The sequence below is a fragment of the Urocitellus parryii genome, chromosome 10 (assembly GCF_045843805.1).
Source record: "Urocitellus parryii isolate mUroPar1 chromosome 10, mUroPar1.hap1, whole genome shotgun sequence".
Taxonomy (NCBI): Eukaryota; Metazoa; Chordata; class Mammalia; order Rodentia; family Sciuridae; genus Urocitellus; species Urocitellus parryii.
Window position 1 is genome coordinate 107,980,167 of NC_135540.1, and position 27,481 is coordinate 108,007,647.

Consider the following 27,481-nt stretch of genomic DNA (forward strand, 5'->3'; position numbering starts at 1 on the left):
AACTCCACCGTTTTTTAGCACATTGTTGTAAGTGCTCAGAACAGTGCCCAACATATAGTACATGCTGAATACATATTTGGAATGCAAGGGATAAGTAAATGTATGCTTGGATGAGGGAGTCCTCCTCAATGTCTAGGTTAATGGGAGTTCACAATAAGCTGACTACAATTGTACATATTTTTGTATAATCAGTACGTTCCTGAAAATGTGAACATAAATCAAACTTTATATGTGTATTAACAGAATTGAAATTTCACAGTGACTTGAGAGTTATTTCCAGAGATGACTTAGCTTCCTTCTGAATAAGCTTCATTTGACAGAACAAAGAGCTAAAATTAACTTGCACATCTCCATCACTGTTGAAATCCAGGACCTAAAAGTTGAGGATACATTTATTTATTTATTTATTTTTTAGTCATCGGCGGTCACAACATCTTTTGTTTTTTGTATGTGGTGCTGAGGATCGAACCCGGGCCGCACGCATGCCAGGCGAGCGCGCCACCGCTTGAGCCACATCTCCAGCCCGAGGATACATTTAGGTGATGCTGGAGGATTGGCTTGGTGGTTTTGAGCTTTCATTTTAATGTTGTCCCACATGCACTTAGTTAAAAAGACTCTGGGTCAACTTCAGTTGAAAATCTTCAAGTGACATAAAGAGCCAAACAGAATGTGACAGAAGAGCTAGAAGACAATGACCAGGGTAGTGATTGAGAATCTGTTCATGTGCAGAATAATAGTTGAGGGAAGTGAGAGTGAACCTCGGAGGGTGCACCATGGCCATCTTCAAATATTCCTGAGCCATGGCATGGAAGAGGAACCCCAGTTTCTCTATTCTACCACAGGGCAAAGATAGAATCACTATTTGAAAGTCATTGAGCAGTATATTCCAACTTAGCCAAAGGAAGAATTTTAAGAATAGTAAAGTTATATAAATATAAAATATAATAACAGTCTCAGGAAATGGTGTGTTTGCTATCACTGGAGCAATTTAAAATCACCGATGAGAACTTACTGGAGAGACTGGGCAGGTAAGGAATCCAGCATCCTGTGATAGATTTTTCCCATTGACTTAAGGCCATTCATACTGGCACTAACAAAGAAGGGGATCTAAAAATTTATGAAACAAGGTGAATGAAATTAAATTATTCATAACTTTTTTCAGGGACATTTTTATGTTTGCTTAATTACGAGAGAATCCACTTGGATTTTTTATGAGGAATCACGTCACAGTATCCAGTAACAACATGTGGTCACCTAATTGTCCTCAGAAAAGATGGGCTGACTTAACTATAGGACGTCAGCTTTCCTAAGTGGGAAGTGGCAAATTGGAACTCTGCTACCCATAGCCCTATTTCTCTGGATAGTAATTTCAGATTCTTACCTTAATAAATGTTAAACGGATATTTAAAGTATATTACCTCAGGAAGGTGCTAAATTATCTACTTGCATGGAATGTGTCTTGGGTGGTTTGACCCTTGCTCCAAGTTAAACAATTTATAGTAGAACTGTTAACTCCACGTATTAAATTCTGCCCCGTGTCATCCTGCTTCTCACAATTAATTCTGTGAATTTTGTTTCTAAAACCTGGATAAAGGTCAAGATTGGCATTCTTCTGTGTTGATTTCTTCTATTTACCCTATGTTCATCTTTTAAGTATTTTCTTTTAAAGTTTTAAGTAGGTAAATAAAAGCTAAAGACATATTTTGTTTCAGCCACCAGTAGAGAAAGAAAAACAATGTTAAAAGAAATAAGAGATATTTAAAATTTCATTTGGGGAAGGTTCATTTCTTATAATCACCCTAGACTTCTTTACAAAAATAACAGGTTTCCCTGGTCAGAACAAATCTTGGTCCCATTAGTTGAAGTTGCAATGACATTTTTCTATATTAAGAGTTCTTAACACATGCATGTACACATAAAGACACACATGCTAATTCTGGTAAAGGAGGCAAGAGGAAACTTTGAGATGTGTTTATGGCTTTGATGGTGGTGATGGTTTCACAGGGGTATACCAATAATTTGTTGAGTTGCATACATTGAATATACACAGCTTTTTATATGTCAATCATATTATAATTAAGTGGTTTGAAATTTTTTTCCTGTCATTTCAAATGCATCATAATAGTGTTTCCCTGTTTTGGCCTCATTATTTTAGGAAGCTAGACTGAGATGACCTCCAGGCGAATGGTCAAGATGGGCACCAAAGTTGTTATTGGGATTATGTCTAAAAAATAACTATTTGTTATCTGAACACTATAAAGCCTCTTTCTTATCATCAGATTTCTACTACTTCACATGTTATATTGCCACATCATTTTGAGTGGAACTTTCTTAATAATGTTATAGTAAAAAAAAACACACATACACACATTTGTTTTTCAGGTAATTTTGGAAGACTTACTGTGTCCTTAATTAGTTCATAACACCGCCGGTGACAATCTACTATATAAATCGCAACCCTGAAATCATCTTAAAGACCAATTGGAAAATTGAATTTGAAAACAAATTTTTTGAGAATTTATTAGTTATATAAAGTCAGTATAAACTTATTTTTATCTTTTTCTAAATAGATAATAATTATACACTGATAATATATTTTACTAAGGATTTAACTATTTCTCAAAAACTTTATTGTGTTATATTTGGGGATAAATGGAAACATTATAGAGTGATTTTTTAATAATCATAATTTAAAAATGTATAGGTCAGAAGTAAAGGAAAAAAATTGAACTGTATTGCTGTTACCAACAATATCGTGAAAGTCATTTCCTGGTTACTTCTCTGAATGCCTCTACTAATTTGGAGGCAGCAGAGCCTCTTAGTCCTATCAGTGCCAGTACCTGCAGCAACACAGGCAAGCTAATCTGCTTGGAACATGGAACATCCAATGATAGATGAGGTTTCCTTTTATGAACCTATAGGTAATATAGACAATTCAGATTGCTTTTATTTCACAAATATGCAAAGCTAGAGAATCAGTCCAGGACAGATCGAATCTTGCTGAAAATGCCTTGTCATGTGTTCTGACAGTGTCTCAAGCACATATATTTTGTCAAGTTCAGTGGAGTGGTTTGTTTATATTTCTACTCAATAATTCATTGGTGTTATATGGATGTGACTAGATTTTAGAAATAATACTTGTGATTCAATTCATTCGGAGATCCATATTTATGGCATCCTTTGATGATGGGCAAAAATCAAAACAGCTGCAAAAAATAACAATTTCAAGTTTCCTTTGTGATTTGTTAATTCCCTATCCCATGGGCCCTGGTGAGTATGCCAAATACTAATGAGAATCAGCATTATGCTGGTTAGAGGGTATGCAACTTTATATACCCTTTCGGGGTTGTGTGGCTTAATGTTATTCACGTCTGCCCTAATTCAATCTGTGTTTCTCTGTTGGTAGTTTCTAGAATTTCTCTATTTTAAGTGGGACATCCTACAATTGGCATATAAACAAGATAATTAATCTGTAGGGTTTTCATCCATAGCAATTAAAAAAAATTTTTTTAGTTGTTGATGGACCTTTATTTTATTCATTTATTTATATGTGGTGCTGAGAATCGAACCCAGTGTCTCACACATGTGAGGCAAGTGCTCTACCACTGAGCCACAACCCCAGCCCTCATCCATAACAGTTTTACTGACATTTTCTTCTCATGTGGAAATGATTTAAAGATTGAATAAGTACAGGTAAAGTTTGCTGACCTGAAGGAGATGGGGTCCCTGGGCAGGGGCAGTGTAAGCTCTGGTACAACCCACAAGATTGGGACCTACATGGTGATGGTTCTCCTCCCAACTTTGCTATTGAAAGCTTTATCCCAAGCAGGGAACCAAGTAAACCTCTATAGGTTGCTCATTTATTTCTATATAAGTGTTTATGGAGTGCCGACTCTGCAGTCTAGGGATACAGTTTGAAGCAAAATAGACAAGAATCTTTGGCCTCATGGAGCTTATATTGGTGGGAGATAAGGTCTTGCCAACAACATGTAGAGCTTGGGAGTGTCCTCTTTCAGCTTTTGACATCGTTTTTTCCCCCTTTTTTTCCTTCCCCTTCCTTCTTCTCTTTTATTCTCTCTCTCCCTCCTTTTCTTCTCTCCATTATCTCTTCCTCCTCCTCCTTCTTCCTTCTTTGCTCTTTCTTGTTTTTTCTCTCTTTCTCTTTGTGGTACTAAGGATTGAACCCAGGCGTGCTCTACCACTGAGCATTCCCAGCACACTTTATTCTTATTTTGACACAGGGTCTCAATAAGTTCCCCAGGCTAGCATCAAATTTGCAATCTTCCTGCCTTAGTCTCCTGAGTCGCTGGGATTACTGTCATGTACCACCATGCCTGGATGATATCAGTGTCTTCAACAAGTTGGGAAAATGAACAAAAGATAGAACTTAGCTGAATCCTCTGCTTTAGAGTAGTTCACAAGGGTACAGTCCTGGTTGTTGGAGTTTCTGACCAATGTGATCGATAAATACCCTGATTTCTTGAATCCTAAGTCTAACATCTTACAAGGTCTCTTTCAATCACCAGAATGTGCTGACATAGAACCTGATGCTCTTGGACCATAATAGGGAGGTAAAGCCCTGTGTGTGTGTGTGTGTGTGTGTGTGTGTGTGTGTGTGTCTTTTCTAGCAATGGTGATGAATTCAGGCTCACTGTGGATGGATTGATGTCCCTGTGTATTCTGTGGTTCTTGTGTGAGGAGGCCAACTAGGCAAGATATTTTGGAGTACTGGACTAGTATCCTAGTGTTTGGCTGTGAGATCTCCTTCTTAGGTTTCAGCTTCTTCATTCACAGTGTAAATGGGGGAAATGGGAGCAGATGATCTTGCAAGACTCTTCCAGCATTAACGTTCTCTTTATGGCTAAGTAAGGGCCCCAGCTCTGGGAGCTGCCTGTGACTTCTGACTTTGTGAACATTGTTCACGGAACAGCTCAGCCTAGCAAAGACAAATTTAGGAATGTATTTTCAAAAAATGATGGCATGAGTCTCATCGATGAATAGCACAGCCAACTCAGTAGCTTGCCTCTGACAAAGTGATGTGTTGAAGTGTATCGTTACCCATTTCTGGGGAATACATTATCACACTCTTAGCAGCTTAGAACAACACTCATCTTTACCTCACCGTTTCTGTGAATCAGGAAGTTGAGAGTGGCTTAGCTGAATTCTCTCCTTTAGAGTCAGTCACAAGGGTGCAATTAAGGTCTTATCTGAAGGCTTGACTGGGGAAGTATCCACTTCCAAGATCATGGGAGTGTTGGAGTGTGTTCAGTTTTTCAAGGACTGTTGGACTGAGGGCCTTAGTGGCTAGCTGGCAGTTGGACTGAGTTCACCCTCCGATCCTTGCCATATGGGCCTCCCTAATATGGTAACTTGTTTCATCAAAACTAGTATGGAAGAGGGTCTGCTAGCTAGCAAGATGGAAGTCACAGTCTTAGGTGGCCTAATAATGGAATTGATATCCCATTACCTTCCATGGTGGAAGCAAATGACCAGGCTCGCACATTTAAGAGGAGAGACTGACACGGGGCAAGAATGCCAGGAGGCAGAGATGATTGGTAACCATCTCAGAATGTGCCTGCTGCAAAGTTCTGTCTCCTCCTACCCTATGGATGAAGAGCTCTCCTAATGTATTTAAATCCTGAGCTCTCCTAATATATTTAAAGGCTAGTTAAACAAAAGTAAAAATTGACAACTAAATGCAATGTGGGATCTTTCTTGGTGGTATTTGAATAGGGCCTTTAGTTTAGTTAAAGGTATTATTAGCAATATTAATTTCCTGGTTCTAATAATATTGTAGCTTTGTAAGATAAGTAAATTATGGAAACCAGGATGAAGGATATATGGAAAATTTATGTACCATTTTCGTAACTTCTAAGTATAAAAGTCATTCAAATTAACAGTTATAAAAGATGTGATCTATAAAATTTAATAATCTGTTAACCATATAAACTTAATTCTGTGGCTGTACCTTATTCAGTAATTTTAAGTTTATGTCCTTATCAGAACTTTTTTGTAGATAAAAACCCATTATGGATATACACTATAACAAAATTTGTAAAAATTTTGTTAATTTTTTTAAGAAAATTTAAATAAATTCTCTAAAAGTTTTGGAGGTAAAATGGATAAATTTTTGGTAGGAATCACTTTAGAATATCGTTTCTAGTGAAAACACCATAAAAATCTCACTATCACCATATAATAGCATTATTTATTTGTTTATTGAATGTTTCAACAAATAATTATAGAAGTAGTATAAGAGCTTTCCTCTTTAATTTTATTTGAAATGTGTCAAGGACTTTTGCACAATACCAGATATACTTCACACATCAATTTAAAATAATCACCATTTCTAAAATAGTAATTCTGATAGCCAAAGTGGATCCTCCCTTGTGATGAGCACTGTTTTTCATTTGTCAGTCTACTTGTTGCTTGGATATAGATACTTATATTCCAAAATAGTGTGGCCTGTCTCACCACACTGTTCCATGTGATGAAAAGCAAAATTCTTCAACCCTTCATAGGCAGTGGAATTTGATGCAAAGCAAGAACAAATGGCTCCTCGTTTTGCTTACTGTTTAAAAGGGCAGCTAGTTATTAATATTATATCACTATGTCACACGTCCTGGTCCAGCAATTTAAAGATTATGGCTCTTGGATGGTTATAACTCTTTAGAGAGCTATTTTGAAACACTCTAGACATTTTTCTTAGGTTCTATTTTTAGATTGAAGGGTCTAATGGTATTTTAATGTCTCTATATATTCCCATAACAAATCCTGAGAAAAACGCTTATTACTTTTGAAATTTAGCAAGGCTGGTGGGATTATCAGTGCTCCTCTGAGAAGTATTGCATTAAAGAGTGAATCTTGATTTACAGAATGTCTGTGGCAAAAGGATTATGAAAAATGGTACAAACTTCAGATTTTCTAGAACCCTCACTTTTCAAAAGAAGAAGCTGAGTCTTGGCAGGACTGAACTGTTGGCCCAAGATCAGACAGTGGAGAGGTGGCCATGTGAAGGTTATAGGTGGTAGACTTAGAAAAAAATGACCATGGTAACAATGAGAACGTGTTAGTTGCTGAATTAAAAAACCTAACTTTAGAAAATGGAAACAGTTCTGCTAGGCCCCTGTATCAAACTTCATTGGTGTTGCCCTGGAAAGATTCTGAAAAAAAGATGTGGAATGATTTAAAGAAACAAAAAACAGCGGCTTCAGAAGTGAGAAAAGGCCTGGGAACTGCTTGGGAGAGGTCATTTGTAGTAATCTTCCACACCTTCAAAAAATGTTAGATAATATTTTTATTCAATTTCCAATGGTGCCTGAAATTTCATCAAAGACTGCTTTGTGCTAGCAAGCAGTCTTCCTTTAAAGATGCAAAAATTACCAGAAAAGTAAGTGTCCATCTATTTTTGTGTAATACTGTTTTTTCCCCCATCTCTTATTTGAAAGCCTACTTAAGATCTGCTTCAGTGGGGAATGCAGTTTTGATTGCAGGAAGGGAAGAATATGTTCTAAGTCCTCTGGTGGATGTGGTTTTCTGGGTGGGGTGCTGGAGTCAGGGTGGTCGGGATGGCATCAGGACACTAGGACCCTGGCTAGGATGAGAAGACAAAAGGGGCTTACCAAAGACAAGTCATCTGTGGGCTGTCTCATACCTAGATAAGAAAGTGGAAACCTCTCTTTGTCTTCCTTGGCCGCTTTAAAAATACAACATTTCACTGCAGGTGTACTATGCTTTTGTCAAATGAATTGAGGTCCCATCCACCCTGAATGTAGCTGTGCAATGGGAAAATACATATCAAGTTGCAAATTAACCTTGAGTAGTACTATTGAAACATCTATTCATGAAGAACGTGCCTGTAGTAAGTTAATTGAATGGGTCCTTGGGTCAATCTGCCTGGGTTCTAATCTTGGATTTGCCATTCATTACTCAGTAGGACAAGTTTCTTATTTCTCCTATGCTTGTTTCCTTATCTGTATATTAGAAATAATAGTAATAACACCTCTCATATAAGGCTGTTGTGAGAAATGCACAAATTAATGCTTGTGAAACCCTGAGAAAGGTGCCTAAAAGTGTAAGCAAATGCCTAATGATCTATGTTCTCCACATTCCTTAACTATGTGCCCCAGTTTTGTTTTTCAAAATATAGTCTAACTTCTCTGGAATAAAATGTAGCGAAGGAGATATTTTAAAGCAGTGTTATTTAAATGATACTTTCTTATTTCTGTAAGTATCTAATATATTTTCTGAACAGCAATCATGTGTCTTTTTATACCACGATACTGGCCTGGAACAATTCATATTTCATTTACTAAAAGTAATTCTTTCTGGTGTAAAACTTCTTCTCCCAACCTTCACTATCAAATTTGGCTACATATTAAGTAAGGTATATAGGTAATTTTGTGTCAGGATTCTAAAATATGCTCAATTTCTAACATGATGTTCTGAAATTCAAAAACTTTTTTTATTAGAATGTAATTGTTGATAATTCATTTTCTACATTTTTATATTTAACAAGGTCTTTCCCTCCCTCAAGATTCTTTGACTTCTCTGTTCCATTTTATCTCAATGGCTGGCATACCCATTGTGTTACTGTAATCTATAGAAGTAAGAATGGTGTGTTATATATGAGCTTGTTTGATCAAGGAGTTTTTTGAAATCCAATTATTAGGCCTTTATTTGAGAACAAATGATATGGGAGAGTAGGTAGAGCATGGCCTGAATGTTCAAACACCTGGGATCTTTCCTACTTCTGCTTAGGAAGCTGCTGTTAGGAGCTGTGTGACCTTGAGTACATCCCAAATTCTACAGTGCCTGTGCTTATAAAATGGAGGAATTGAATGAGGTGTTGTTTAAGGTTTCCTACACATTTAATATTGTATGATGCTGTGATATCATGTCCACATTTGTGAAGTGTGTGCTTTGATTTGACTGACATTTATGTCCCCCCCCCCCAGTTTCTTTAAAATCCATTGAAATGACCTTGGCTGATGACCAGCAAGGACAAAAAGATGCACCCTCCAACTGTAAGGCAGAGCAATCCACCTGTATCTGAAAGGAAACACTTCATGGCTTGGCCTTGTTAGCATCCAACTTTCTATCCACAGAGCTGTGGATCTGGGTGGTTTGATTGCATCTCAGGTGAATAAAGACAAGCTCCAGGGACATCATTATTCTTACCATTAATAGATAATTGTTTGTACTTTTCTATCTGCAGAAGACAAAATAAAAATCTGAAAAGATAAATGAATAACTGTGCAAGGTCTCCTGAGTTGCCACTTTGTGTAATGTTTCTTTTCTAGGGAGGCTGGGGGAAGTTAAGAACAACTTTTCTTTGTGTATCTCTTAGTGATATTTTGAATTTCTCAAAGGGAAGTAAAAGAAACAAGAGTAACCCTATTTTGTGACCTACTTCTGCTTTTGCAATTTCGAGGCCTTCATTCCCCTGTTAAATTTTTCCTTTTGATATCAAGTAGAAATCTTTTTTTTTTTTTTTTTGGACTGGCCAGTGAATTTTAGCAGAGAAAATTTAAAAATAATCATTTGAGATAAATGATTACCTACTACTACCTACTACCACAAGAAGTAGGTAGATGATGTGTTAGGGAATACATTATTTTTCTAGAATCCAGATAATATGATAACTGAAACCATTGTCATAGGTATGGATGCAGAAATTTAAGTTGTTGACTGTAGGAAATATAAGTTCAAATAACATTACAGCACAAGTTGCTAACATTGATATTTTTTGAGGAGTATTTTAGTAAAATATTCATTTTCACCATTTTCTTTTCTTCTAGGCGTGGCCTCCTGCCCTGTAGATCTTTCTGTGAGGCTGCAAAGGAAGGCTGTGAGTCTGTCCTGGGGATGGTGAACTCCTCCTGGCCCAATTTTCTCAAATGCTCCCAGTTTAAAAACCAAACTGAAAGCAGCAACATCAGCCGGATTTGCTTCTCCCCACAGCAAGAGAATGGAAAGCAATGTAGGTGTCTGTGTTTCATTTCATTTTTACATTTTAATTTGGGTATACCATTCATACAGGATGTATGCAAATAACTTTGTAGGCCAATCATTTTAACATAGTGACCAGATCCCAGATCAAGAAGCAGGTTCTTAGTAGCACCCAAGAAACTCCTTCAGGCCCACCCCAAATATTTCATCTTCTCCAAAGAAATCTCTATCCTGACTTTAATCACTTTGGGTAATTTTGTTTTTCTGAACTTCATATAAATGAAATCATAGAGTATAAAACATTTCTGTATCTGACTGCATTTGCTTAGCATTATTTTGAGAAATTTATTATGTTTTCATTTTGAGGTTAATTCATTTTCATTGTTATGTATTATTCTAATATATTATTATATAAAAATATATTTCTATGTTCTGCTCTTGGTGGACATTCATTTCAAGTTTTCAGCTATTGTGCACAGTAATGCTATTAATATTCTCATAACGTGTCTGAACATGGTTATGTATTTGTTTAGCAAAAAAGTTTTTAAAAATTGTCATTTAACATCTATGTATGAAATTGCAGTTGTTCCACATCCTTCCTGACCTTTGGCATTGTCAGTCTTTTTCATTTTAATAATTCTGGTGGGAATATTAATGGTATCTCTGTGGTTTTAAGTTGTATTTTCCTGATGACTTTGATCACATTTTGAAAAATTTTTGGCTATTTTTTAATTTGTTCTAATTAGTCATACATGACAGTAGAATGCATTTTGACATATCATACATAAATGGAGTATAACTTCTCATTCTTCTGGCTGTCCATGATATAGAGTTACACTGGTCATATATGCACATAGGGCAATAAGTCCTATTTATTTTACCTTCCTACCTCCATTCCCCCTCTCCTCCTTTTACTCCCCCCTGTCTAAACCAAAGCACCTTGGTTCTTCCCTAGCCCGCCTATATTTGAATATCCTTTTTTGATATGTTTCTAGAAATATTTTGCCCTTTTCTCATATTTTTATTATGGTTTTGTATACATACTGGGTATACACATTGTTATGGTTTGGATCTTAAGTGTCCCCAAGGACCCTTGTGCTAAAGGCTTGGCTGTCAGCCTTTTGTGATATTGAGAGGTGGTAGAACCTTTGGGAAGTGGGGCTTGGTGGGGCTGGGTCACTAGAGGTGTGCCCTTGAGAGGGCTCTTGGCCCCTTATATCTTTCTTTCTTTGCCTCCTGGCTGGAGCCTCCTTGCCCATGAGTTTCTGCCATGATGTTCTGCCTCACCACAGGCCCAAAGCAATGGGACCAATCAGCCATGGTCTGGCACCTCTGAAATCATGAACCAAAATAAACTTTTCTCCCTTTAAATTGTTTATCTCAAGCATTGTAGTGATGAAAAATTGATCAACATCATTGAATGTATGTATTATAAAGATGTCCCAACCATTGCTGGAACTTGAGATGTTCCAGCCCTCTCAAGTCTATTGGAATTGAAGTCTTATTTTTTTTTAATTTTACCTTTTTTTTTTTAGTTACACATAAGAATAGAATGTATTTTGACATACTATACGTACATGGAGTATAACTTCCCATTCTTTTGCTTGTGCGTGATATGGAGTTACACTGGTAATGCATTCATATATGAACATAGGAAAGTTATATCTGATTCATTTGACTGTTTTTCCTATTCCCATCCCAGCTCCTTTACTTCATTCTCCTTTATCTAATCCAAAGTACTTCTTCTATTCTTCCCTACACCTTATTGTGTATTAGCATCTGAGTTTTGTATTAGCATCCTCATATCAGAGAGAACATTCAGCCTTTGGTTTTTTGGGATTGGTTTATTTTGCTTAGCATGATATTCTCAAGCTCCATTCATTTACTGGCAAATGCTGATTTTTAGTCCTTTGTATGTAAACCACGTGGGATATCTGGGTCAAATGGTGGTTCCATTCCAAGTTTTCTGAGGAATCTCCATACTGCTTTGAATATTGGCTGCATCAATTTGCAGTTCCACCAGTAATGTATGAGTGAGCCTTTTCCCTGAAATCCTCACCAACATTTGTTGTTACTTTTTTTTTTTTATAATTGCCATTCTGACTGGAGTGAGATGAAATCTCAGTGTAGTTTTGATTTGCATTTCTCAAGTTGCTAGAGATGTTGAACATTTTTTCATATATTTGTTGACTAATGTTACTACAAAGTGCCTGTTCAGTTCCTTTGCCCATTTATTGATTGGGTTATTTGGTTTTTTGTTTATTTTTGTTTTGGGGTGTTTTGTGTGTGTGTGTGTGTGTGTGTGTGTGTGTGTGTGTGTGTGTTAAGTTATTTGAGTTCTCTATAAATCCTGGAGATTAATGCTCTATCTGAGGTGTGGGTGGCAAAGATTTTCTCCATTCTGTAGGCTCTCTCTTCATGCTCTTGATTGTTTCATTTGCTGTGAAGATGGTTTTTAGTTTGATACTATCTGATTTATTGATTCTTGATTTTACTTCTTGTACTTTTGGAGTCTTGTTGAGGAATTTGATTCCTGAGCTAACATAATATAAATTTGGGCCTACATTTTCTTTTGTTAGGCTCAGGGTCTCTGGTCTAATGCTTGGTCTTAGATCCACTTTGAGTTGAGTTTTGTGTAGGGTGAGAAATAGGGGTTTAATTTCATTTTGCTTCATATAGATTTCCAGTTTTCTCAGCACCATTTGTTGAAGAGGCTCTTTTCTCCACTGTATGTTTATGGCACCTTTTTCTAGTATGAGTTAACTGTATTCATGTGAGTTTGTCTCTGTGTTTTCTATTTTGAACCATTGGTCTTCATGTCTGTTTTGGTGCCAATACCATGCCACTTTTGTTATTAAAGCTCTGTAGTACAATTTAAGGTCTGGTATTGTGATGTTTGTGCGTCACTTTTCTTGCTGAAGATTGTATTGGCTATTCTGGGCCTCTTATTTTTCCAAATGAATTTCATGACTGCTTTTTCTATTTTTATGCAGAATGTCATTGGAATTTTAATAGGAATTGCATTAAATCCATAAAATGCTTTTTGTAGAATGGCCATTTTGACAATATTAATTCTGCCTATCCAAGAACATAGGAGATCTTTCCATCTTCTAAGGTCTTCTTCAATTTCTTTCTTTAGTGTTCTGTAGTTTTCATTGTCGAGATCTTTCACCTCTTTTGGTAGATTGATTCCCAAGTATTTTTTTTTAAGGTTATGGTGAATAGGGGTAGTTTTCCTCATTTCTCTTTCATAGTTTCATCACTGATATATAGGAATGTGTTTGATTTATGAGTGTTGATTTTATATCCTGATAGTTTGATGAATTCATTTATTCTAGAAGTTTTCTGGTGGAATTTTTCAGATCTTCCAAATATAGAATCATGTCATTGTCTGTTGCCAGGGGGCAAAATTGCAACATATGCAGTAGAGGGGGAAAAATAAAGAATGTCCACGTGCTTCTGCCCCTTTTGGTGCTTTATTAACTCAAATTACTCAATACAATTTAATTCTATTGGTTCTTAATCAGGAAAATGACAATCCTTAATGCTAGTCACTGCAATAGACATAATCAATTCACAGTAAACAATTCTGGATTAATTAATTCACAACAAACAGTTCTAGATTAATTCTAAGCACTGCAAACACACTTAATCATGACAGGCTAGTGAAAGACATTCCCTCTGTGTGCTAAGTTCAAAGGTCTCAAGCCTTAGGCTTTACGTCCAGCAGATGCACTCTCACTCAGACAGCAGTGATCAGGTTTCAGACCAAAGCAGGCTTCTTCTTGTGTAGAGTGGATGACCTGTTGAGGAGAGGGTCACATAGGGAGAAGTTGCAGCTCTCACCAGGGTCCAGACGAGGCGGTAGAGTTTGAGAGCAGTGAGAATCACACAGAGGCTCTGGAAACAACACGTGATGGGATGTCAGTCCAGGTCTTCATCAGGCCCCCTAGCTCAAGCGCATCCTTGTTTTGGCTGGCTGAATCCCTGTTCATCAGCTCTATTATTTATACTAAATTTGGGGGCTTTTTGACCCCCCCCCCCTTGCAATCCTTATCAGCTACCACTGGATTTCTCCATGACATCATTTACCCTGGGGTCAGAAACCTCTGATCTGGTGGTCTCCACCCTGATCTTCTTGTCTTTCCCTTTTATCAGGTGAGGACAACCTGCCAGAGGCTTCTCTCTGTTTATCAGGGTGAAGGGAAGTAACTTGTCTGAGGCCATACTGGAGGGCTCTGTGGGTGTGCCTGGTGAGACTGCAGGTTTCAAATTGGAATTTTAAAAATGGAGTTGCTTAGGCTCAGGCCTAAGGCCATCCTCATATCATCAAATAGTGATAGCTTGAGTTCTTCTTTTCCTATTCGAAAACCTTTAATTTCTTTCTTCTAAATTGTTCTGTCTAGAGTTTTAAGGACAATGTTGAATAGAAGTGGTGAAAGAGGGCATCCTTGTCTTGTTCAAGTTTTTAAAAGGAATGCTTTCAATTTTTCTCCTTTTAGAATGACTTTGGACTTGAGTTTAACATATATAGCTTTTACAATGCTAAGTTATGTTCCTACTATCCCTAGTTTTTCTAGGGTTTTTAACATGAATGGATGCTCTATTTTGTCAGATTTTTTTTTTGCATCTATTGAAATAATGAATTATGTGTATTGGCTTCTGGATGTTGAATTAACCTTGCATCCTTGGGATGAACCCCACTCGATCATGGTGCACTATCTTTTTAATATGTTTTTGTATGTGATTTGTCAGTATTTATTAAGAATTTTTGCATCTATATTCATCAGGGATACTGGTCTGGAGTTTTCTTTCCGTTATGTGTCTTGGTCTGATTTTGATATCAAGGTGATACTAGCTTCATAGAATGAGTTTGGAAGGTTCCTTCCTTTTCTATTTTATGGAATAATTTCTCCATGACATCATTAGTTAGTTTTTCTTTGAAGGTCTGGTAGAACTCAACTGAGAATCCGTCTGGTCCTGGGCTTTTCTTTATTGGTAGGCTTTTGATGGCATTTTCGATTTCATTGCTTGAAATCGATCTGTTTAAATTTTCTATGTTCTCCTTCAATTTGGGTAGGCATGCCCCTAGAAATTTATTGATGTTTTCAAGATTTTCTATGTTATTAAGAATATAAATTTTCAAAATAGTTTCTGATTATCATTTATATTTCAGCAGTGTCTGTTGTAATACTTCCTTTTTCATCATGAATTTTAATAATTTGAGTTTTCTCTCTCTTTTTTAACTTAGTTAAGGGTTTATCAATTTTATGTATTTCTTAAAAACAAACTTTTTGTTTCATCAATGTTTGGATTGTTTGAGTTTCATTGATTTTAGCTCTGATTTTAATTATTGCCTGTCTCCTACTACTTTTGGTGTTGATTTGTTCTTGTATCTCTGGGGCTTTAGATGTAATATTAGGTTATTTATTTGGTGGCTTCTATCCTTTTAATGAATGAACTCAATGCATGAACTTTTCTCTTAGCAGTGCCTTCATAGTGTCCCAGAGATTTTGATATATTCTATCACTATTCTTATTTACCTGTAAGTATTTTTTTATTTCATCCTGATTTTTTTCTGCTATTCATTCATTTTTCAATAGGTGTTAGAGTAGATTCTATTTTATTTTATCTTTAATTTCTAATTTCATTCCATTATGATCTGATAGAAGGCAAGATGTTATATCTATTTTTTTGTTTGTTTGCTAAGAGTTGCTTTGTGGCCTAAGATATGGACTATTTTAAAGAAGGATCCATGTGCTGTTGAGAACATGTATTCAAGTCGATGGATTAAAATATTCTATATGTGTCTGTTAAGTCCAAATTACTAATTATATTTTTTAGTTCTATAACATCTTCAGTTTTTGCTTGGAAAATTTAGCCAGTGGTGAGAGAGGTGTGTTAAAATTACCAGTGTGGTTGTGTTGTGATCTATTTGATTCCTGAAGTTGAGCAGGGGTTTGTTTGATATATGTAGATGCTCCATTGTTTGGGGCATAAATATTTATGATTGTTATGTCTTGTTGATGTATAATTCCCTTAAGCAGTACGAAATGTCCTTTTTTGTCCCTTCTGATTAACTTTGGCTTGAAACCCACTTAATCTCATATGAGGATTGAGACTCCTGATTGTTTACAGGATCCATGTTAATGATAAAATTTTTTCCATCCTTTTACCTCCAGTCTGTGCTTATTTTTGCCTATGAGTCTCTTGGAGACAGCATATTTTGGGTTCTTGCTTTTCAATTCAATCTGCCAGTCTATGTTTTCCGATTGATGGGTTTAGGCCATTTACATTCAATATTATTATTGAGAAATGATTCTTAGTCCCTATAATTTTGATTTATTTCTAGTTTTTAATTTGAATTAGTTTCTCCTTTGACTGACTACTCTTCTAGTGTAATTCCTCCCTTTGCTGGTTTTCACTTTTATTTTTCATTTCTCCTTTATGAAATATTATATTGAATATGCTTTGTAATGCAGGCTTTCTGGTTGTGAATTTTTTTAACTTTTGTCTGTCATGGAAGGTTTTTATTTCATCATCAATTCTAAAGATTAATTTTGCTAGAGATGGTATGCTTGGCTAACCTCCATTTTCATTCAGAGCTTGGTATATGTTCAAAGACCTCTAGCTTTGGGGCTTGGATTTAGAAATCAGCTGTGATCTAGACTGTTTTCCCTCTAAATGTAAACTGTCATTTTTTTTCTCTCAATTTTTAAAATTCTATCTTTATTCTGTATGTTAGGCATCTTCGTAATTGTGTCCCTTGGTATGAATCTGTTGTAATTTTGTATATTTAGGGTCCTCTAAGGGTCCTGTATCTGATTTTCTATTTCATTCTTTAGGTTTGGGAAATTTCTGATATTATTTCATTTAAAAATTATGCACTCCTTTGGTTTGTATCTCTGAGCCTTAATTTATCCTAATAAATCTTAAATTTGGTCTTTTGAGGTTATCCCCACAATTCTTGGAAGTTCTGTTCATAGTCTCTTAACATCTTTTCTCTGTGCTCAACTTTGTTTTCAAGATCATATGTTTTGTCTTCATAGCCTGAAACTGTGTCTTCCAAGTGGACTAGTCTGTTAGTGATGATTTTCATTGAGTTTTTAATTTGGTTTATTGATTCCTTCATTTTGAAGATTTCTGCTTGATTTTTTTTTTCCAGAATCTCTATCCCTTTATTGAAGTGATCTTTCATGTTCTGAATTTTCTCTAGGATTTCACTCCTTACATCATCCTTTATCTTGCAGATTAGTTTATGTACATTCTAAACCCCTTCCCTGATATTTTAACTGTGGTGTTCATGGATTACGTTATTGAAGTATCTTGTTTTGTTTGGGGTGATTTGTTCCTTTGCTTTTTCATGTTGTTTGTGTGCATCCCCATCTAGCAGTATGGATCTGAGGCAGTAGACTCCACCAGCTTATAGTATCCCTGAAGGTTTCTAGTACTTCTGTTTAGGGGCAGACAAATAATAACAACAACCAATGAAAACAATAGACAGCATTAAACCAAAAAGTTCCTGCTATGATGTTTATAATGTTGTCACAATAAACAGAAATGATATGATCTGTTATTGCCTACAATAAAAACAGCAAGTTTGCAAAAGGGTTTAAAATTTTGAATAGTGGACAGGGAGAGAACAGAAGTGATTAGAATGTGATGATTATGAGGGATGGGAAGAGAAGATAGAAGTAAAAACTATAAAGGAAGAGTGAAAGACAACAAGAGAGATTGGCTGTTAACAGAAGAAGAGAGAAAGAATCAAGGGAAAAGATAATTGAGATAAAACAAATATATATGAAATAAAAATTTAAAAAATAAAAATAAAAGAATATAAAACAACTGAAATATAATAATCAAACATCTTAGTCCTCAAAATAATGATCCATGAAAAATAACTGGCTTCAAAAATGCTAGAAATGAGAAGGAAAAAAAACCATATATGAAAATGTATAAATGTCCATGAATCATATAGTCACACTTAAACAGAAAAACAAAAAAATAAAAACAAAAACAAAACTCAATGAAAAGTTAAAGGATTTTTTCTCTTAGAGATCAAGATTCCTAGCTTCCCTTCTCAGCAGTATTAGGCGGGGTTGCCTGGAGTATGATGCTTATTCCACCCTCAGGGTGGGGTTGCTAGAGTGAGAGAATTAATATCATAGGCAGAACTCCTGGAGGTGATGTTTAGGCTTAGGTGAGCTCCAGGTTCTGTACTGAATGCCAAATGGTCTGATGATTTTAAATCAGCGCACCTCCAGGGCACAGCAATTGTATTCCATGCTGGAAGACTGTACTCTGGGGATCTCCCCTGGGTTCCACTGGTGCAGTAGAGGAGACAATTTTTAGCCCACTATGTCACTTGCAGACCATGGTCTCAGGTTCAGTCTCCAAACTCAATCTCTTCAGCCCCTGCCCTTTCGGTTTCAGAGTCAGGTGCATCTCTCCCAGTTAGTCCTACAAGTAGTCAGATTGTGGCAGGAAGGGGAGATCTGGGTGGGTTTCCATGATCAGTTGTCCCCTGTGTAAACCTCTCTCCACATTTGATTTTCTCCTGGTCACTGAGGCACATGCTATGCTGTACAGTGTGGGTTTGACAGGCCTGTATTTTGGGCCAAACTCAGGTTTGCCAGGAATTGGCTTCTTGAGCCGCCGACCCTCTTGCCACAGCTGTAAAAAGGCTCCTTTCTCTGTCCTTCTCATGCAGCTGGGAAAGATGTGGTTTCTTTCCTGTATGCGAATATTGTGTAGCAGCATGCCTTTCAGTTTATTTGGGTATTGTCTTTGCTCTCTAAACTCTCTGTACCCAGACAGCTTCAGTCCTTCAAAACATGTGGGTTCCTTTAATTCTGGGATCCCTCCACTTTGCTCAAGGAGGGACTGCTGTGACTGGTGACTCTGGTCATGCCAGTGGCAATGGTGCTGGGGATTTCTTCCTTATTTTATGATATCCAACCTCCCGAGTCCCTGATCTGCTTTGAATGTCCAGTATTAAATTAGGAAAGTCCCCCCATCTTTTTTTGTCCACCCACCTTGCTGGGAAACTGCCTTTCTGCTTTCTTGGTTTCATGCCATGGAGCAGCTAAGGAAGCAAACTTCTCTATTCCATCATCTTAAAATCCCCCTGAAGGTCTTAATTGTAATGGGTACATATTATCAATTTTTTCTTTTGTGAGAATTATTTTTAAGAAATCTTTGCTTACACCTGAAACACAGAAGTTTCTTTTATCTTTCTTCTAGGAATGTTATTGTTGAGCATTCAGTTTTACATATATACTATAATTGTGGAATTAATATTTTGTGTGTGGTGAAAAGTTGGGATTAATTTCTTTCTTTGTACATATTCAACTGACATGGTTTTTTAGAGAACAATCCTTTCCCCCTGCACTGTAATATCAGAGTTGTTATCAGTCAAGAGATTAACTATGTGCATATCTAGTTTTTTGATTATTGACAGAATATGATGAATTCAAGACCACACTGGCTTATAGTAAAAATTTATATTGAATCATATATATCCTTTATTTCCTTCTTAAAGATTTTTTCAATTATTTTTGTCCATTTGAACGTAATATAAATATTTTAAAATTTTATTTATTTATTTTAATTAGGTATTTATGATAGCAGAATGCATTTTGATTCATTGTACACAACTGAAGCACAACTTTTCATTTCTTTGGTTGTACACGATATAGCATTGCACCATATGTGCAGTCACACATGTACCTAGGGTAATAATGTCTATCTCATTCCACCATCTTTCCTGCCCCCATACCCTCTCCCCTTTCTTTTCTCCCCTTTGCCCAATCAAAGTTCCTCCATTTTTCCAATGTCTCCCTCCATTATGGATCAGCATCCACTTATCAGAGAAAACATTCAGCCTTTGTTTTTTTTGGATTGGCTTACTTTGCTTAGAGTGACATTTTCCAGCTCTATTCATCTTCCTGCTAATGCCATAATTTTATTCTCTTTTAATGCTAAGTAATATTCCATTGTGTGTATATATACCACATTCATCTACTGAAGGGCATCTAGGGTGGTTTGATAGTTTAGCTATTGTGAATTGAGCTGCTTTAAACATTGATGTGGCTATGTCTCTGTAGTAGGCTGTTTTTAAGTCCTTTGGCTATAGATCAAGGAGAGGGATAGCTGGGTCAAATGGTGGTTCCATTCCCCGTTTTCCAAGGAATCTCCATACTGCTTTCCATAGGGGTTGCACCAATTTGCAGTCCCACCAGCAATGTATGAGTGTGCCTTTTACCCCACATCCTCGCCAACAATTATTGTTGTTTGTATTCTTGATAACTGCCATTCTGACTGGAGTGAGATGAAATCTTAGTTTTGATTTGCATTTCTCTAATTACTAGAGATGTTGAAGATTTTCTCATGTATTTGTTAATTGATTATATATCTTCTTCTGAGAAGTGTCTTTTCAGCTCCTCAGCCCATGTATTGATTGGATTGTTTGTTTTTTTGGTGTTAAGTTTTTGGAGTTCTTTATATATCCTGGAGATTAGTGCTCTATCTGATGTGCACTTGGCAAAAGTTTGCTTCTAAAATGTAGGCTCTCTCTTCACCTTGTTGACTGTTTCTTTGGCTGAGAAGAATCTTTTTAGTTTGAACCCATCCCATTTATTAATTCTTGGTTTTATTTCTTGTGCTTTAGGAGTCTTGTTAAGGAAGTCAGGGCCTAACTCAACATGATGAATATTTGGATTGATATAAATTTTGAAAACATGTTGTAATTTCTACAAATGCTGGATTTATTTTGTATTTTAAAGTTGGGATATATTAAGTGTATAGATTGAATTGGCAAGAATTTCTTTGCAACACTGAGTATTCCAATCCATACAGATGGTACATTATGGCAATAGTTAATTTGGTATTTTAAATGAGGTACTTTTAAATTTCTTTCAGTAATATGTTATAGTTTGAACCACAGAGTTCTCACGCTCATCCCTTAGATCATCAGTAGACCTATAGTATCTCTTTATGTTATTGTGAATTATATCTTTTTAAAACTTTTTTCCATTTCTTTGTTTCCAAGGACTTTGTTACATCATTTAATATATTTTATAGGTCATCTTGATTCATTCAAAAATTTTTAAAACCACAATCATCTTATTTACAAATGACAGTTAATTTCTTCCTTTCCAGTCCTTGGTGCCTTCTATAACTTCAGAATCAGATAGAAAGTTTTCAATAAATTTGCTTAAGGACTTCTATGTGCAATCTTGGTCAGATTAAGTAAATTTTCTCATTGTGGTTTTTAAAAAATCATGAATGGATTTTGAATTTTAGCAAATGTTTTTTCTATATCTACTAAAATGACGTATAATTTTATTCATGTCAGGTTAATTACTTTTTAAAAATACTAGCTCTATTGATATAATTCACATGTCATGAAATTCATCTATTTAAAGTGTACAGTTAATTTTAGAATACCTACAGAGTTGTCTGTCACAACTGTTTCTTTCCTGAACATATTCATCATTTTAGAAAGAAACCCCATATCCATTAGCAGTAAATTACCATCCCTCTTCTCCTCAGCTCCTCATAACCACTATTTTACTTTCTGTTTCTATGAATTTGACTATTCTGGAAATTTTATATTTATGGAATCATACAATATAGCACCTTTTGTGACTGGCTTTTTTGACTTGGCATAATTTTTTTTAAGCAAGAGAGAGAGAGAGAGAGAGAGAGAGAGAGAGAGAGAGAGAAAGAAAGAGAGAATTTTTTAATATTTATTTTTTAGTTTTTGGTGGACACAACATCTTTATTTTATTTTTATGTGGTGCTGAGGATCGAACCCAGCACCCTACACATGCCAGGCGAGCACGCTACCACTTGAGCCACATCCCCAGCCCAACTTAGCATAATATTTTAAAGATTCATACATATCATAGTATATATCAGTATTTTTTCCACTTTTATTGTTAATACTACATCATAGGAATACACCACAATTTTTAAAATATCCTTATACTAATTGAAGAACATTCATGTTGTTTTAACTTTTTCACTATCAAGAATACTGCTGCTGTAAATATTCATGTATAAGTTTTAGTGTTGACATTCATTTTCAACTCTCTTGGTTATATGCCTAGGAGTGGGGTTTCTGAGACTAGTAGCAACTCAGTGTTTAAGAACAGCCAGTCCTCAGCAATGTATGAGTGTTCTAATTTATCCACATCCTCAAATGCACTTATTGTCCTTTCAGTTGTAACTATCCTATTGATGTAAAGCAGCATTCCATTGTGTTTTTGGTTTGCATTTTGCTAATGACTGATTATGTTGAGCAACATTTCATAAGCTTATTAGTATTGGCCATTTGTTTATCTTATAGTGAGAAATGTGTATTTAAATACTTAGGCCATTTTAAAATTAGGCCGTTTGTCTTTTAATATTTGTTGAATAGGAAGAGTTTTTCATATATTCTGGATACAAATGCCTAAGGATACATAATCTGCAGAAGTTTTTTGCACTCCAGAGGAGTCTCCATTTTTTTATGGTATCCTTTGAAGTGCACAGTTTTAAATTTGAAGAATTCCAGTGTTATCTATTATTTTTCCTTTGCACATGTACTTTTAGTGGGAATTTTAGAAATTTCTAAAATACAAGGTTACTCATATTTACTCCTATATTTTCTCTTAAGAGTCATGGATTTAACTCTTATATTTAGGTCAGTCATTGATCTATTTTAAATTATTTTTTGTATGTGGTGTGAAGTGAGATTCTAATTTCATTCCTTTGTATGTGAAAATCCAATTGTCTGAACGCCAACTGTTGAAGAGACTATCCTTTTCCCATTAAGTAGACTTGATACCCTTATCAAAAATGAATTGACCATAAATGTATGCATTTATTTTTGGACTCTCACTTCTGTTTCATTGATCTGAGTATCCTTACGTGAGTATTCACTGTCTTACGGCATTGTGGTAAGTTTTGAAATTGAAAATTGTAAGTCTTCTAACATTTTTAGGATTTTAAAGCCATTCTGTATTCCTTGTTTTTTTATATAAATTTTAGGACTAGAATGGTTATTTAGCTGGAATGGTTATTCTAATATTAGATCCAATAAACTTTAGCATAAAGTCTTAACAGAGAAAAGGGACATTTTTAATGGTGAAAGCTCAATTCATAAGGAAAATATAATTTAACAATAGAACCCAGAAATATTAAAAGGAAAAACTGATAGACCTGAAGAGAGTCATAAATAATTCAACAATAATACTCCACTTTCATTAATGAATAAGATAATTGAACGAAAGATTAAAAAAAGGAGATAGAATAATTGTGAAGCTCTGTAAACCAAGTAGATCAAGCAGACATCTTCAGAATGCTCTACCCAACAATACTTAAAAATTTTTCATTTTTAAATTTTGAATCCATTTGTGTCTCTGAGTATAAAGTATGTCTCTTATAGACAGAATATAGTTGAATTACGTGTTTTATCTACTTGGAAAATGTGACTATATTGTTTTAATTACATAACTACATTAAATATAATTAGAAGTACAAATCTACATGTCTGATTTTCTGTGTCTTTTTTATATCTCTGTCCTTCATTGCTGGTTTTTTTTTGTGTGTGTGTTTGTGTGTGTGTGTTAGATATATATCCTAGTAAAGCATTTTAATTTATTTTGGATTCTTCAACTGTATTTTTGAGTTGTTCTTATTGTTGGCCCTGGGACTATAATTAACATCTTCAGTTATAACAATCTAGTTCAGATGAATATCAATCTAATTTCAACACTATGTAAACTGTTTTATTTGGCTTTGTTCCTTCTTCACATTATTGTCATAGAAATTACATCTTTATATACTATAAGTAACTCAAAACAGTTCTAAAATTATCAATTTATGTACTTGGTTTTTAAATCAATAATATTTGAGGAAAAAATACATTTATATTTTCTTTTACATTTACCTATTTAATTAACTGTACCAGCACTTTTAACTTTTTCATGTGGATTTAAGTAATTGCCTACTGTTCTTTTATTTCATCCTGAAGGACTTTTTTAGTATTCCTGTAGGATGGCTCTGCAAGTGGCAACTTCTCTCAGTTTTTGTCTCTCATTGTAAAAGGATAGTGTTGGTGTATATGAAATTGTTGATTGACAATTTTATTCTCCTTACTTTAAATATATCCTTCCACTTCTATTTGGGTTCATGAATTCTGATGAGATGGTAGTTGCTAATCTTACTGAGGCTCTATTTTGTCTTATATGATACTTATCTCTGTGTTTTCAATTATTTTTCTGGTGTCTTTGATTTCTGATAGCAAGATTACTAGGTATCCAAAAAGAGATCCTATTGAGTTTATTATATTTGAGTTTTGAGTATACGTTATTTGAGTTATTGTTCTGGAATGAATAAATAAATACTTTTATCTGATTTGAGAAATTTTTATGTATCTTCTAAAATTCTAACCACATCTTTTATATCTTTCTAGAACTTCCATTATGCACATATTAGTACATTCTTTAAGACATTAAGGACATTTTACTTTTTTTTCATTCATTTCTCTTTCCTTTCCATACACAAGCTCATCTCAATTTGCTTATTTTCAAGTTTGCTGATTCTTTCTCTTACCTGCTCAAATCTGCTGTTGAGCCTCTCTAGTGAATTTTTATTTCAGTTATTGTATTTTCCAACTGCAGCATTCTGCAATCCAAGTAAAGGCCAAAAGACCTGAAAATTAAAGGCTATTGGCTAATGGGGAGGAGCTACAGTTCCTTTCTGGAAGGGTAGGAACAGAGAATGGGACCAGATTATCTTAATCAAACAAGACTGAGCTGATTTTGCTCCCTGTTTATAAGGCTTCATCAACTTCCACTAGTATCCATTCTGAGGGGTGGTTCTCCAATGATCCCAGCTGAGAAACTGGAGTGTTGACTCTATTTCCTTTCTCCTCAGGCAGTCCTAAGTTCTGTTTTTCTCTAAGAACAACATGATTTCTGTAACTTCCTTTTACTTTAGCTTCTTGTTCTGCAGCAATTGCCTTGTGGGAGACTTTTCCCAAATAATGGGCCTCTCCTCTGTGTCCCTTTTCTCACTGGTTGCCTGTTTGTCTCCTTAACATTGACTCCTTTGGCAACACCAAGCTCTCTACCCCTGTGGAACTGCCGAAGCTCTGTTAGCTTCTGTGCCCCTTTACAGTGGTCCTGTGTCTAGATTGTTTCTAGCACCATATCAATAACCCGCAAGTTCCACAAGGGAGCATGTGCACAGAATGTGAGCTCTTTGTTCTGTATTTATATTTTCTCTGGGATCTTGACCACTCACATCTTAATTTTCTCATCAGCTCTCAGACACCTTCAAACAGATATTTTTTGTGTTTTATCTGCCTTTTCCAGCTGCACTTGAATGCAGCGTTGACCTGATGTGGCCAGAAGTGAAAGTTATTTCCTTGTAACATATTATTTAGTAGAGATCTGTTACTAAATCAGGATTCCCTCCAAAAGATGTTATGTAACAATAAGCCACCAGAAGGACTAGTAAGTCGATCTGAAAAAAGAAGTCCTTCAAGTCTTTTGTTTTCCAGCTACATTTTCTCCTGATTTGATAAGAACACTTAAGGTCTTTATTAGTGGTCTTTTGAAATATTACACAGGATTACCCATTGACACTGAATTAAAGAATCTGTAGGGAAAATTTGAAAATCAAAATATCAGTCTGCTTTAACACTGTTGATCAAAAAATATCAGTTCCTGAAAATCCAATAACATTTTCAATATGTGTTTTTTAACAACTCAAACTGAAATGCCACTTCAATTATCAGATCTCTACTATCAGAAAATATTATGAAACTCACAATTGGTGATCCTGAAAAGATTGATGAAACATATATATTTTAAAAACTTTTGTTTAAAGAAAACAAATTTCCTAAGTTCACTAATATGAGACCTTCTAAGTGTCATAGAACTATTTTAGAATTCTTGGTTGGAATTTTTCTTCATGTAGAATAAATTCTCTGCAAATGGGTTTGAGAAATTGTATTTGATGCAATATACAATATTAAACAATTATTTTGTCTCAGGCTTGATGAATTAACAGTATTATGATACTGTTATGACTCTTATGCTACATATGTTATAACCCTTATGCTACAGAGAAAGCAACTGCTAGCTATGATATCTATATATGCATGACTATAATTAGTAGCATAAGGACACATAGTTACTAAAGAGTGTTCATGTACTAAGAATATATTGTATACCAAGTAGAAAAACATTTATTATATAATATAATCAAATATGGGTTTATGCTATAGGACACAGCTAATATAGTGCTTTTCTCATTTTTTCATTAATTGAATAAATTGATTGTCCTATTCTGTTCTGAATATTACTCCAGAAACTCTGGAAAAAAAATAAAAGTGATTATGGTGATCATAATATTAATTCATACTCATCTAATTCAGTGGTTCTCAACCAGGGGTGATTTTGCAACACCTCCCTCTTTTCCCAGTGAACATTTAGTAATGTTTGTAGAGATTTTTGGTTATTATAACTGTGTTGACAGGAGGAGTTGCTATTAACATTTCATGGGTAGAGGCAAGTATATTGCTAAACATACCTTGATGCACAGTACAGTCCCCTACAACAAAAGATTATGGGACTCAAAATACCAAAGAGAATTGCTTCTGAGAAACCCTGACCTAGAACTTTGTTTTATAAAGTTCTTTCCCCCAAACAACAACAACAACATTCTCATTGTCGTCGTTGTCATCATCATCATCATTATCATCATCATAATCGGGTGTCTTCTAATTTGTAACAAACATATGTAAGAAACAGAACAAAAGAACTTCAGTGACTACATGTAGACATGCTCTCATTCAGAAATTATAGAGATACAAGTTAAATATCAGTAGAGTGGGTTACCTTTAGCAATTGTGACTATTTTAAAAGGGAAAGGGCCCCTCCTGGTAAAGAGGAAGAGGTGTTCACGGTGCACTATGAACTTGCACCGTGAACGTAGTCCAAATAATGAGTGATGACTAAATTTGATTCCTGTCCCAATTTTCTCCTCCCCACTTGTATAATCATTCAACCCAAGAAAATGGTAACTCCCCCCTTTACATTATGCACCCCATTTTCCTTTCCAAAGTGCTTTCACAGCTGCTAGCTCATTTTGCTTCCAGAGTAGATCTCTGAGGTATTATCGTCTTCCTAATTATAGATTAGGAAAATGAGGTTCAGGGAGGTCATTCCAGTGTTATTTTAAATACAACCTCTTAGGTTCTATCCTCTACCAAACAGTCCACCATTCTGGGATTTGGTTATTAATCCTTGAATGATACCCTCTCTTCTAACCCCTTTTATAAGAGCTCTCAAATGTCTTTCCAGAGTGAATTGAGCCAAAACCCACCACTTGTAACAGCTGCTTTTCCCAATGCATAGTTCTGTGAATGCAATTCATTTTCTCTGAGCTGCCTTTAAATCAGTCATAACTCTTAACATGTTTTGTCCTCATAACAAAGTATGCACAATTGTCTTATCCTTTCTATCTTATGTTG

At 35.3% G+C, this 27,481-nt stretch overlaps 1 protein-coding gene across 1 annotated transcript in view; it reads left to right on the top strand.

The window, feature by feature from the left end:
* Positions 1 to 27,481, top strand: part of Corin (corin, serine peptidase) — a 126,813-nt gene that overhangs the window by 6,732 nt on the left and 92,600 nt on the right. The window contains 1 exon segment of the mRNA XM_077803427.1: positions 9,801 to 9,982. Coding sequence (XP_077659553.1) covers positions 9,801 to 9,982 — 182 coding nt within the window.